This window comes from Onychostoma macrolepis, chromosome 05, assembly GCF_012432095.1.
Source record: "Onychostoma macrolepis isolate SWU-2019 chromosome 05, ASM1243209v1, whole genome shotgun sequence".
NCBI classification, from domain to species: Eukaryota; Metazoa; Chordata; class Actinopteri; order Cypriniformes; family Cyprinidae; genus Onychostoma; species Onychostoma macrolepis.
The window spans coordinates 44,867,136-44,880,787 of NC_081159.1; the positions used below are offsets into that span (position 1 = coordinate 44,867,136).

Sequence of the window (13,652 nt, forward strand, 5' to 3'; positions counted from 1 at the left end):
CTGAATGGAACTCAACAAGCCAGTGTGGTCTCTAAATGTAAATGTCTTGTATTAGCAACACTTCAAAGTTTGGAAATAGATCTCTCGTACTTTTTAATAACTTTTACTGTATCTGATCAAACTGCAGAAACTGCTGTTGCTTGTCTTGTTTTCCAGTGCAAATGTCTGAAGATTCATAAATCAAGATACATGTACTTAAGAAGCAAAATAACATAAAAAGGCTTGTTTTATGAGAAACTGATCAAAATGAGGCAAATTTATGTTTAAAAATAGAATAAATCTCTGCCAATGGGCTCAGAAAAAGGGAAAACACGTTTTCATTCCCAAGTGACAGATATTTGTTCTGGTTTTAATCATAAATCACTTTCAGTTTCTCAGAAAACTAAACTTCACATGTTTTTGCATCTCACATAAATGCATCTTGGTTTAAGGATGTTTATATATTTGTACTGGAAAACAAGACAAAAATGCTTGAGGAGATATTCATTTTCTGCAGTGCATGCAAGTTTTCTCTGCTCTGATTTAAGACCTTTTCAGGCCTTAATTTGTGAAAACGTGAATTAGAAGTTTTTAAGACTCGCAGAAACCCTAACGTGACGCAGCTGAACGCCTCAAAGTCTGAAAGTGATGTGAAGTCAAGCACAAGTGAAAACTCTTCTATTTGAGCTGCTGCTTTTTAAAAGATTCATGAAATGCATCGTTGGATGCTTTTAAACAGTTCCTTCACTATAGACTACAGCTGATGCATCCTGCTGCACTGAAATGCATTAAAGTAAACACATTTCAGGTTCATAAAGAAGAATTATTTTAGATCAAAATGTTTTTACGATCACAAATTCACTCGAGTGTCCAAACATTTCACTGCACTGCAAAGGTGATTTTCCTCCTCAGTATTTTTGTTTACCAGTATCTAAACATCCTTAAATCAAGATTTGTTTCCCCTTTGAATTAAGTTAATTCTTCTGATCCCATTGGCAGATATTTGCTCTTATTTTAATCATAAATTCACTTTATTCTGATAAATTCTGCAGAAACAAGACATACTGTAAATTTCAGTTCTCAAGTAATTGTGTCTTGATTTTAAGAATGTTTAGATATTTTTTGTATGTTGATGTTTCTACCTGCTCTTTAAGATAAAATAGACTTTACTGCAATTCAGTGACAATTGTGCATAAAGAAGTCAGTTCAGCAATAATTTAAAGCTTTAAAGGCACAAAGACAAAACACCAAACCGTTTTCTGTCTCTTCAGATCTGCAGCAGCGTTTCTGATGAATAAACATCATGAGTATAAAGTTGAAATGTTTGTGAACGATGTTGATCTGTAAACACTGGATGCAGATGCGTGGCCTGATGGATATTGTGAGTTGGTTCTGTGGATCAGGCAATCGCATAAATCAGTGTTAAAGGGATAGTTCACCCAAAAAATAATTTACTCACCCTCAAGTAGTTCCAAACCTGTATGAATTTATTTGTTCTGCTGAACACAAAGGAAGATATTCTGAAGAATGTGGGAAACAGAGCAGTTCTGGGGCACCACTGGAAGTCAATGGTGCCCCAAAACAGCCTGGTTACAAACTTTCTTCAAAATATCTTCCTTTGTGTTCAGCAGAACAAATAAATTCATACAGGTTTGGAACTACTTGAGGGTGAGTAAACGATGACAGAATTTTCATTTTTGGGTGAACTATCCCTTTAAGATGTATATATGTTTGTATTTTTTGTCTAATGTAAATAAAACAGTTGAAACAAACAACCGATTGCACTGTATGGGAAACATGAAGCAAAATTACCATGTTGTTCACTTTCGAGTGACGACAGAACTGCTTAAATCAGTTCGTGAATTGCTATTCAGTTTGATTCATTCGGACAGTTCGATCACCAGCGTTTCTCACTTAGTAAAATAACAACAGTCTGGATGAAAGAACATCACCTGCAGCTCAATCTGGCAAAGACTGAGCTTCTTCCCTACCACTCCGACTGATTTCACCAAATAGCTAGGTTCATCAACAATTACCCCATCAAGTTCAGTCAGAAGTCTCGGCAGAATCTTTGATGATCAGCTGATCTTCAAAGACCATATTGCAAAAACTCCTCAATCTTGCAGGTTTGCATTGCACAGCATCAGTGAGGGGGAGGAAGACGAGAAGCTCAGTCTTTGCCAGGTTGAGCTGTAGGTGATGATCTTTTATCAATGCCGAGATGTCTGCCAGGCGGCCTGAGATTCATACAGCTACTGTTGGATTGTCTGGTTGAAATGAGAGATAGAGCTGTGTGTCACCAGCGTAGCAATGGTAGGATAAACCATGTGCCTGAATGATGGGACCCAGTGATGTAGTGTATATGGAGAAGAGGAGGGGTCCAAGAACGGATCCCTGAGGAACCCCAGTGACCAGAACAGCCACAGGCTCAGCACTCTCCTACTTACATTCATCCTTACAAATCTACATCTACTCCAGAAGCTTGAGATCTTCACCGTTTCATTCATTGATCCTGGCTGGTGGAATGATCTTCCCACCTCTATCCAGAATGCTGACAATTTTCAAGCGATAGTTGAAACTTCATCTCTTCATCAACATTTGACTGCATCCTAAAATAAAAAAATAAAATACCCCTTTGCTTTCTTTTTCTTTAATCCTCACTTTAATAGCTTGTACTAATCTGAACAGTGTCTGAAAATTTGTATTACAAGCACTTTCTGTGTTTATTTGCCTCTTTATGATGAATCATATGTATTCCTCAATTTGTAAGTCGCGTTAGATAAAAGTGTCTGCTAAATGAATAAATGTAAATGTAAACAATGAGTACTGTTAAAAGTACTAACTATTGTTCCATATGTTATATCCAAATGTTTGATTTTATAACATACATTTAGTTGCTAGTGCATGTTTCAAACTTCAGGACTGCTTCAAGACTGTGCTGCACAGCTGACAGATGTCCTAACAGATATCTTCAACACCTCGCTGAGCCAGGCAGTCGTCCCCACATGTCTCAAATCCACAACAATCATACCGGTACCAAAGAAATCACCTGTGTCCTGTCTAAATGACTACCGTCCCATAGCACTGACTCCAATCATAATGAAGTGCTTTGAGAGGTTAGTCATGCACAACATCAAAACCAGCCTCCCCAACACACTCGATCCGCTCCAGTTTGCATACCGTCCGAACCGCTCTACGGACGATGCAATTTCCTCCACTCTCCACCTGGCTCTTACCCACCTAGAAAATAAAGACTCCTACGTTAGAATGCTGTTCATTGACTTCAGCTCAGCATTCAACACAATAATCCCACAACAGCTCATAAATAAACTCAACCTGCTGGGCCTTAACAATTCCCTCTGCAATTGGATCCTGGACTTTCTAACCGGAAGACCTCAGTCAGTCCGTGTCGGCCACAACACCTCGAGCACTACCACACTGAACACAGGTGCCCCACAAGGCTGTGTGCTCAGCCGCTGCTCTTCACGCTGCTGACCCACGACTGCACTGCCAAGTCCAGCTCCAACCACATCATCAAGTTTGCTGATGACACAACAGTGGTAGGTCTCATCAGCAACAATGATGAAACGCACTACAGAGAGTAAGTGGCACAGCTGGCTGAATGGTGTGGCACTAACAACCTGTCCCTCAATGTGAGTAAGACAAAGGAGGTTGTGATGGACTTCAGGAGAAACTCCGGTGATCACCCCCACTGACCATCGACAGCTCGCCTGTGGAGAGTCAGCAGCACTAAATTCCTGGGGTGCACATCACAGAGGATCTCACCTGGTCCACCAACACCATGTCACTCTCAAGAAGGCACAACAGCGCCTACACTTCCTCCGCCGGCTGAAAAGAGCAAGTCTCCCTCCACCCATCCTCACCACCTTCTACAGGGGCACCATTGAGAGTGTGCTGACCAGCTGCATCACTGTCTGGTACGGGAACTGTACTGCAGCAGACCGCAAGACCCTCCAGCGGACAGTGAACAGCGCTGCAAGGATCATCGGTGCCCCTCTCCCCTCCATCCTGGATATTTTCCTCACACGATGCTCCAGCAAAGCCAATAGTATCGTGAAGGACTCCACACCCCTCCCACAGTCTCTTCCAGCTCCTACCATCAGGAAGACGGTACCGGAGCATCAGAGCCCGCTCTGCCAGACTGCTCAACAGCTTTTTCCCCCAGGCTGTGAGAGCCCTGAACTTGAACTTAAAGCTCAACTTGAACTTGACTTGACTTGACTTCATTTCATTATATCGCCACTGCATTCCTTTATTACATGCTGCAAAACCCAATAATTTCACAATACTCAAAACATTTGTGCAATCCTATTTGAGTGCTATTAAACGAAGTGCTAGAGAGCAGCAACACACTATGTGCTAATGTAACTATCGAGTTAAAGTTTTGCAGACCAGTTTTACTCTTTTACCATCAACTCAAGAACCATCAGATCCAGTGGGACCGCCTAATAATGTTAGAATAGCAATGCTGATATTATACTCAGTGAATTTAAATGTAACAACGGTCTATTCAGCCTAATGTTCTGCTGGACCATGGGCCAGGCCTGGCGAGGGAGAGGGGGCCCGGGACGTGTTTTTTTTACAGGGGCCCGAGTCAATGATGTTCAGGGGGCCCGGAAACCATCGCAGCTCTCCTGCCAGGAGCCATCAGCCCACGTATCATGATGGAGACTAAGATGAGACAGAAGTGACTGGTCAGCGAGCAAGGCAGAGAACCATCTGCTATTAAAACTTTGTCACTTCTATAGTTTGTATTGTCTGTGTCTTTTTTGACAGACCAGGTCTATCATTTTGACAGAAGTATTCATCATGAAGCTTACGCTGGTGCTGTATCTGAGAGAAAACGGATTCACAGTAAATTATACCATTTTCAGCTGTAAGAATTTTATTTTATTTTTTAAAGCTTGTTGTTTTGTAGAACAAAACAGTTACATATGATATGAAAATAGTAAGCCCTGTAGATAGAGAGTAAGTGTTATTTAAGAAAAATCTATTTTCAGAATGCCATTTTTTCTGTGGGGTAAAACTCGCCGGGGGGCATGGCTTAATTACTGTAGTGTCTCTGTTCTGAACATCAAATCCTTTGTTTTTACATCAAATATATTCAAACTAGTTGGTAAAAACATTATGACTTTATATTTAAAAATGAGCCTACCTCAAGTTTTCAAATAGACTATTAAAATTTTGTAATTTATAATTATTGATTATATTATTTTTCATTTTAAGCTAAAACTGCCTGTACTCTGATTTTGCTGTAAATGTATAAAGCAAATTGCTTTGTCAGACGGGGGGGAATTTTAGCCCACCTCATAGTGTCTCATGTGGGTGTTGTCATTTGATCGTAAATGAAAATGTAAATCCAAATGAAATCATGTCAACTTATGGGAGCAGAAGAGGAAAGCTGCTTTTTGTTTCACTTACAGACTGGATTGTGCTGGTCAGGGAAATCTGACCAATCAGAGACGCTGCTCCTGGTGATGTTGAGCAACATCACATCACCTCACCGCATCACGCTGGGAGACGCTTTCTGGATCATTCCAGCTCTGCAGTTCACCGAGGAGCCTCTCCTGTGTTTACCTGCTTGTGTGCCTCCTGAGAAGATGTAAGTTACTGCTGTATCTGACTCCTAGTTATGTGATGTGTGTACTGTTTATTCCACTGGTGTGTTTACTGTGCATTATTTAAGTGAGACTGCACACATTCATTGACTCTGCTCTACACCTTATATTATGTATGCAGTCAATCTCATTCTCGAAGTGTTCATTTATTCCTTATTGTAATATTCTCTTTTAAACAATTAATATGTATCAGGGTAATGATGACTCAGCACTAATTTCCCATGAACATGCGCCACAAGCGGCATCTAGTTCTAGTATTACAAGTCTGGCACTGAGAAGTAGATTAGAAATGTTTACTGGTGTCTGGCAGGTGTACATGTTGTGTTGAGACCGTCTCAGTTATGTATGAAAAAAGAATACCTTGGGAGAAACCAGACTCAGTCGGGGGGCCAGTTCTCCTCTGGCCATATTTGACGTTTTTCATTTATATGATTTATTCATTTGCTATGAGCTTTTGTTGTAAGTGTGTCTACATCAGCAGGTTTATCTAATGTAGAAGGCTTTATAAGCTCACAGTGTCAGCGTAAATGAAAATGTAAATACATTATGTAACCGAGACGTTACCTTTCATAGGTTCACTTCTACGCTGCGATAGCGATCGCTAAGGGAACGATATACCATAATGCTTTCACATACCCGAGGATAGACCGAGGAAAGCATCTGCTCACATTCAGACTGTAGAACTTGATAAAAGTGCTTGGAGAGGACCATCCTTAAAAAAGAGCCTGAGAAGAAGCCACTGCTGTTGTTGAATGAGCGTGCACACCTAAACCACACGCCTCATAGCCCATAGCGATAGCCTCCTGTCCAGCGGCCATGTAGGATTTCCCCACTAAAGCAGAAGTACTCCTGCACGGCTTGGACAGCAGCAGGGGGCGTGACTTCCAAGTCGGATCTAATTTGGTGCAAGATGGGCTGCGAAAGCAGGATTAGCAATGCACGCTGAAAAGGGTTGCTTCCCAGATCTTGAAACCATCTTGGTGGAGGTCTTGGAAGAAAGGAAGAAGCCTACGGGGCTGGGCTGGGTTGGGGCGCGGCTAGTCAAAAATCGGTCAACCAGTTTCGACTTGGCCTGATTTTGCGTCGGTTAGCTGTCCAATTCTAACCCCAGCTTGCCTACAGAGCTAGAAATCACGTCTAACAACTCGCTATAAGACGGGGGAGGGTCCGCTTGGAGGGACAGAACTGCACAATTCACCCATTAGGTCTGGGTGTGTGTACATGTCTATACTGCACTTCGGTAATGTCATTAATATAGGAATACTCCACATGTCTTAACTCGATTTGTGTACTTCGAGTATGACTTTAGTCGGATTACTTATCTCACACACACAAACAAACTGGCACACACAATATTTTGTACTTTAACTTGCACAGGTCTGTCATGTGAATCAGTGTTTGTGTAATTCCAGTTTTCTCATGTAATTGTTTCTGTCTTATTTCAAGACTCTACCATAAAGGAAAATGGCTTTGAGTGATTTGCTCTACCCTGGAAATCCTGAAAGAAGGGAGAAGGTTATCCGCAAAAGTCAAGAGCTTCTTGAGCTGATGAAAGACAACTTCGAAGCCACCAACAGTCTCATTGAGATTGTCAATGAGCACCTGCATTCATCCTTCAGCAAAATCACCCTGAACGAGAAAGCCACTGTCAAGGAGAACTGTGACGTGATGATTAAACGTGTGAATCAGATCCAAGCAAAAGTCGAGGAGGTTGACGAGGAGCTGAAGAAGAAGCTGGAACCTGCCTTGTATGAGAAACTACAACATGCGTCTCTCCAAGACTTCAAAAGATTTCCAACATGGTTTAAAGCTACTATTACAATAGTTTGCCAGATTTCATCTGCTTTGTTAGTGACGTATCTAATGAAAAATATACAAATTCTGACAAACATAACATCCACATGTGCTAAAATATTAGGAGGGATATTTGCCTCCGTTGTGATTGGGTTGTTAGTTGATTTGATTGTTTCAGCCATTTTAGGGTATATTGAGCGTGACAAACTCGAGACGGCCCTGAAAGAGTACGAGGAGGCTTTGGCAGAATTCAGGCCAGTATCTAAACAATACCAGAAGGCCATATACGAAGTCGAGATTTTGCTTAAATACATGAAGAAAGAGTGAATTCGCTTCCACATTCATATCTGACCTTAAAATGTAGCAAGTCATAGGTTGCTCTTTTATTTATATTACTCTTTCCAGTTACAGAATACTAATTTCTTTCAGTCTGACAAAAATATATGCTGTAATTGAAAACTGTATGTAAATAACTTTGATTTATACATTACACTTAAAAGCATGCAGAAATGCATGGAATGAAGATGGATGACATTATTTGACTTGTGACATGGAGGAAAAATGCTCCCAAGTCCCATGCTTTCAAACATTGTCTTGTTTATTAAAGAAGAACATTTGGAGTGTGTCACAACCACATGATTTCTCATCTTCAGTTATGGAAATGTAGAAATGAAAGCTGAAGCTCCAATCTCCTCCTGAAAATCCTGAAAAAAAAAGTGTGCTGGTGCTTCGGTGACTGCTTCGCTCAGAGAAGCCGTCAATCATGACGTCACACTCCCATTTTCATAGCATCAAATACTTAACTAAAACATGACTATTCTATTCTATTTGATTTCAGAGTAATTATTTTATTTTATTTTTTTATCTTTTTATTTTTTGACGTCTACAAGGCATTAGACACATTTTTTTTTTTTTATCTTCAAAATTTTGATTTTGGTGATTTAAAAAAAAATAATGCCATCAGGACACTTTATGCTAACAGTAACTGCTCACTGAAGTTTAGTTTAGTTTAGTTTAGTTTAGTTTAGTTTAGTTTAGTTTAGTTTAGTTTAGTTGCCAGATTCAATCTTCAGATGGGTCTCCGGCAAGGATGCCCTCTCACCCATATCTTTTACTTCTTGTCACCCAGATTTTCTCACATTATATTAATAAAAGTGCCTCTCATTGCAGAAAAGGAAATAAAGAATGAAAAAAGAATGAAAGAATGCAGACTATCTACAATCAATAATAAAAGAAAATATAAAGTAATAAAAAAGAATTGAAATTTGTTGAAAGTTGTTCAATCTTTTCCTTTCAATGTAATGTGTTTTGTTTAATTATATACCCCTGTCTTGTAGGCTAATTTACATTTTTTTAAATAATAATTATTCAATTATTTTATATTTTAGTTTAGAAACTGCTTCCTTGTTTGTTGACAATGTTCTTTTTTTTTTTTTTTAAACTAAAAAAAAACTAAAACCAAACTTATTTAAAAAACGAAGACTTGAGTTTTTATGACATCAGCATGATAAAAGCTACCTATAATAACAGAAACCATCCCAAGGTTATTTGATTGTCACGTGCGGTTATATCAGATGGAGAGGGCGGGGTTTATGAGCTGTACTGCTGTGTCCAGACACTGGGGGCGATAGAAACCATTGGCTTCACTCTTCAGGAGTACTGCGGCACACTTTAATGTGTGTAGCGCTTTCCAAAAGAGAAGTGGTGGCTTTTGTTGTAAGTGTGTCTACATCAGCGGGTTTATCTAATGTAGAAGGCTTTATAAGCTCACAGTGTCAGCGTAAATGAAAATGTGAATCCAAATGAAATCATGTCAGCTCCTGAGAGTGGCTGTCGCATAGCAAGAGAAAATCTGCTTTCGCTTTCACTTACAGACTGGATCGTGCTGGTCAGGGAAAGCTGACCAATCAGAGACGCTGCTCCTGGTGATGTTGAGCAACATCACATCACCTCACCGCATCACGCTGGGAGACGCTTTCTGGATCATTCCAGCTCTGCAGTTCACCGAGGAGCCTCTCCTGTGTTTACCTGCTTGTGTGCCTCCTGAGAAGATGTAAGTTACTGCTGTATCTGACTCTTAGTTATGTGATGTGTGTACTGTTTATTCCACTGGTGTGTTTACTGTGCATTATTTAAGCGAGACTGCATATATTCACTGACTCTGCTCTACACCTGATATATTATATGTGTGCAGTCAGTCTCATTCTCAAAGTGTTCATTTATCCTTATTATAACCTTCTCTTTTAAACAATTAATATGTGATAGAGTTATGATGACTCCGCACTGATTTCCTGAAACCCATAAGAAGCGGCATCTAGTTCTAGTATTACAAGTCTGGCACTGAGTAGATTAGAAATGTTTACTGGCGTCTGGCAGGTGTACATGTTGTGTCCAGACCCATTATTTATGCAGTAAATCACTGTATAAATAACAATTTTAGCATCTTATTTATATTACAGATAAATTAGGAATATTTAGCACTGAAAGATATGTTAAACTTAATAAATATTAATATTTTAGTGCATTTTTGTATGTTTGTTTTGTGTTATTGATCAGTTTCAGATGCCCACAAACAGAGAGAGCTGCTAGGCACTGTAAAATGCAAAAAAGCTAATAAAGTAACTGCAGAAACAGCTTGGGTGACACTCTCTGAAAGTAATGATAAAGAATAACAGCTCACCAGTATTTCTGAACAGAGAGTCACTACAGTGTGTCATAAGTTCAGTCGAGGCTCAAAACACTCATCCTGATCATGTCATTTACAGTATGTTGGCAAACAGAAAGTATTCAGAAATATACCCACAAGCAGCATTTTTTTTAGTCAGAAACAAAGTGAAGCAAAGCAAGCATGGCAGAGAGCATCAGAACAGAATAAAATGCTTATTGCTTTTCGAAATCTGCTTCTGCCGTCATTTACTCAGGAATATTATTAAAACTAATTTAACAATGCAGACTTTTAGAATAATACAGGACATTTTGTCCTCATAACATAGGGTTTAGCAGGACACATGCAAACACTATATAATAGATTTACAGGCACTAGTGTCTGTCACTTGATGTTTTTCCAGATTTCTTAAATAACTGTTTCTGTCTTATTTCAAGACCCTCATATAAAGGGAAAATGTTTTGGAGTAATACCGTCTCTACAAATCTGGGAAGGTGTTCAGAAGTGGTTGCTGGCAAGTATATTGTGTTAAAGTGTGTTATTTGTTATGAATTATTTATCTTTTTAAAATGTGAATTATTCTTGGTCTGGGTGGGTGGGTCTCCCAAACTAAAACCAAAGTAATACACTGAATAATGTAACTCAGTTAAAATGAACAAAGTGAAGAAAAAAAAAGAACAAAGTGGTGTTATACAGTCTTGCTCTAACAAACAACAAAATGATCAAGAATAAACTTTCAAAAATAATGAATTAATTGAGAATATCTTCTTAAAGAGGTAGCTAATACAGACTATTTTTACAAACACAAACTGAGTTCTTTCCTCTTGACCAACAGCAAAAGCCTCCGGGATATGGTCTTTTATCACCACAGACAAGAATGAACAACTGATAAGATCTACTCAGACGCTCCATCACTATGTGAACAGATACTTCACAATCACCAACACACTGCTGAACATAATCAATACTCACTTTGGAGAAAGCTACTCCAGTGTCTCTGCAGATGAAAGCAAAAGTATTAAAGACAACTGTACCATAGTAAGAGATGCTATGAGCATGATTCTTGAAGTTTCTAAAAGAAAGGAAAAGCAAATCCTTAAGATCATTGATCCTGGTGTTTATGATAAGATTGCCTTCGCTGGGGTGTCACTGAAAGACAAGGCTGCAGTGATAAGAGACTTCCATGCAGACAAACTGGGAGTCTTTGGAAATATCTTTCTTCCACTCGTCGCTATTCAGCTGGCAAAAAGTGACTTAGAGAATGTAATGCCTCCAACCGAGGAGCACGATCTGCCTATTCTGTCCTTAAAACTGGGAGATCTAGTGAAGAGCAGCAAAAGCATCACTAAGCTTCTGTGTGAACAAGAGAGCCGGCAAACAAACCTCAGTGAAGCCACACAGTTAGTGGAGGACGCCATCTCTGTTCTGAAGCCACCCTGCGATGCCTACAATCACATTGCTGGAGAAGTCGAAGCCTATGTCAAAATCATATCTGAAAATATCTAGAGCAGAATCTTTTCTCAGAGAGGATAGTATTTATCAGGGTTTGTGAATTGCACGGTGTTCCTCATCATTAATATTTTATGCCTTCTATGCATCCAAAAAATGTGAGGCTACTTTATTATAGAGCGCAGATCTATCAGGATTCAAATGTTATCTCGCGCTTGTTTAGTAGAAGCACATGGACTGAATTGTGTGCTGTGCAAATTATTATTGATTTGTGTGCTGTGCAAATTAAATAAAGAGAAAGCTTTTCAGGGTATTTGATTGCTGTTATAACTCTAAAATTACAGCTCACTTTGTTCACCATTCAGTAATCACAGGGGGTCCGTCGCTCCTGCACTAACTCACCACTAACATCATGCGTTTAACATTACCAATAAAACCTGTTTTCAGTATCTTCCACTGCTCTAAAAACCTTACTGAGTGCATTTCCTGCAAATATGGGAAAAATAAAGGGTCTCAGTTAAATATGTGCAGTGTCACATGATTAGTGCAAATTGTCATGTGACCAGATCAGTTTAATTTCTGTTTGCCCCTCGAGAAGATGAAGACTGCATCAAAGCTCCAAAACAAAAGGCTGGTAAAGTATGTTAACACAAAGATATGACAAAGATTTTTGGTACACATTATGTGTCTTAAGTGTCTAGTATTAATATATGAATTCACATATATTCAGTTTTGTTGAGTGTGGTCATAGAATGAGTAAACATGTTGACGGTCACAATAGTGACCGCTGGGATAACAGTGAATTTAGGTTTACGATATAAATCCAATTGCTGTTGTTAGTGAAGACTGCACTAAAATGTTGCAATGACAAAATATTGCACTAAATTAAATGTTCAAATGTTTCAAACAAGTTACAATATTGGTGTTGTAATAACACTAATATACATTATATATATATATATATATTCATTATATATGTTACAATAAAGTAAGGTTACTAATGACACATCATTTGGATATTTTCATGTTTGAGAAAGAACGGATTAAACGTGTTAAATGGGCCCCGGGGCTGAATTATGAAAGACCGGTGAATCGATAAGCTCTGATGTTAACGGCTCTGGTGTCTGTACTGGAGAAATTAAGAAAATACACATTAGGGTGGCCCTTATTTTTGGACTTTTGAAATCTTCTGCTCTCGCCTCCCAGTCAGCTCTCCTTAATGAGAAATGGAAACAAACCAAATTTCGCTGAGATTGGACTACGTTTGAAGTGTGCTCAACAAAGTTGAAATTTTGCACATAATTAAAAATTATATAAAGCCATTAGTAAACTGTGAATTAGGTTAAAAACGAGAACACAGAAGAGTGTTGTTAATATGTTAGATTACTGTCAGGGTTCGGCCCTGACACTCTGTTTGCCTTGTGTGTGTTGTCTTGTGTTAGCACATGGCTTTGTTTTTGTCAGCCATGTGCTTCTCTAGCCCCTCCTCCTCGTTTCATCTTTACCACACCTTCTTGTTAGCCTTTGTTGAGTCCTTGTTAGTGTATTGCTTTCACCTGTTCCTCGTGTGCTTTCCTCCCTATTTATAGGGCCCCTTGCCCTATTGTCTTTGCCGGTTCGTTGTTATTCTCACCCCTTCTGTCACTGTCTTTGTCTCTGGCTGTGGATGTGGTTGAGTACGTGTTTCTGTCTCCTTGTCTGGTTGGTCTTGTGTTCTTGTCTTGCTTAGTCCTTTGTGGTTCAATGTTCGTCTTGCTCCTTGTTTTGCATTTTTGTTTGTCTTTGCTTTTATTTTAATAATTTCAGTTCTTGTCCTGATCTTGTTTTGTATTTGTTTGCTATATTTTAAGTTAGTTGTCTTGGTTAAATGAGTAATGATTTCTTATTTATTGTTACCCTCCTTTTTATTAGTTCTTTTGCTTTATTTGCCTGCTTTGGAGTAATTTGTGTGCCTGTGGAGCCTTGTCTTGTCTCTGTGTTAGAGGTCCTGGCCTGACCTGTTCCTGTGAGGCCTGGCACTTGGTCTGCTTCGGAGTCAGCAGTCAACATGCATCTGCGCTCTGCTCTATGGTGCCTTGTTTGGTCCTCTCTATCTGCCTGGTCTTGCCGCTGCTATTGTAATCTGC

At 39.3% G+C, this 13,652-nt stretch overlaps 2 protein-coding genes across 2 annotated transcripts; both read left to right on the forward strand.

Moving 5' to 3' along the window:
* Positions 1-5,407: 5,407 nt before the first annotated feature.
* LOC131541316 (single-pass membrane and coiled-coil domain-containing protein 3-like) lies at positions 5,408-8,651 on the forward strand. The gene is made up of 2 exons (XM_058776994.1): positions 5,408-5,602; positions 7,065-8,651. The coding sequence occupies exon 2, from the start codon at positions 7,083-7,085 to the stop codon at positions 7,737-7,739; it is 657 nt and encodes a 218-aa protein (XP_058632977.1). The 5' UTR covers positions 5,408-5,602; positions 7,065-7,082; the 3' UTR covers positions 7,740-8,651.
* A 347-nt stretch (positions 8,652-8,998) lies between these two features.
* LOC131541109 (single-pass membrane and coiled-coil domain-containing protein 3-like) lies at positions 8,999-11,967 on the forward strand. Its single transcript, XM_058776653.1, has 4 exons — positions 8,999-9,128; positions 9,287-9,465; positions 10,515-10,591; positions 10,913-11,967. The coding sequence occupies exons 1-4, from the start codon at positions 9,087-9,089 to the stop codon at positions 11,581-11,583; spliced, it is 969 nt and encodes a 322-aa protein (XP_058632636.1). The 5' UTR covers positions 8,999-9,086; the 3' UTR covers positions 11,584-11,967.
* The last annotated feature ends 1,685 nt before the right edge of the window (positions 11,968-13,652 follow it).

Coding starts and splice junctions, on each gene's coding strand:
- LOC131541316 (XM_058776994.1), top strand. CDS start 7,083: ATGGCTTTGAGTGATTTGCTCTACCCTGGAAATCCTGAAAGAAGGGAG.
- LOC131541109 (XM_058776653.1), top strand. CDS start 9,087: ATGTGTGTAGCGCTTTCCAAAAGAGAAGTGGTGGCTTTTGTT. Junction 9,129..9,286: donor GAGAAGTGGTGGCTTTTGTT/GTAAGTGTGTCT, acceptor TTTCACTTACAG/ACTGGATCGTGCTGGTCAGG. Junction 10,592..10,912: donor GTGTTCAGAAGTGGTTGCTG/GCAAGTATATTG, acceptor CTTGACCAACAG/CAAAAGCCTCCGGGATATGG.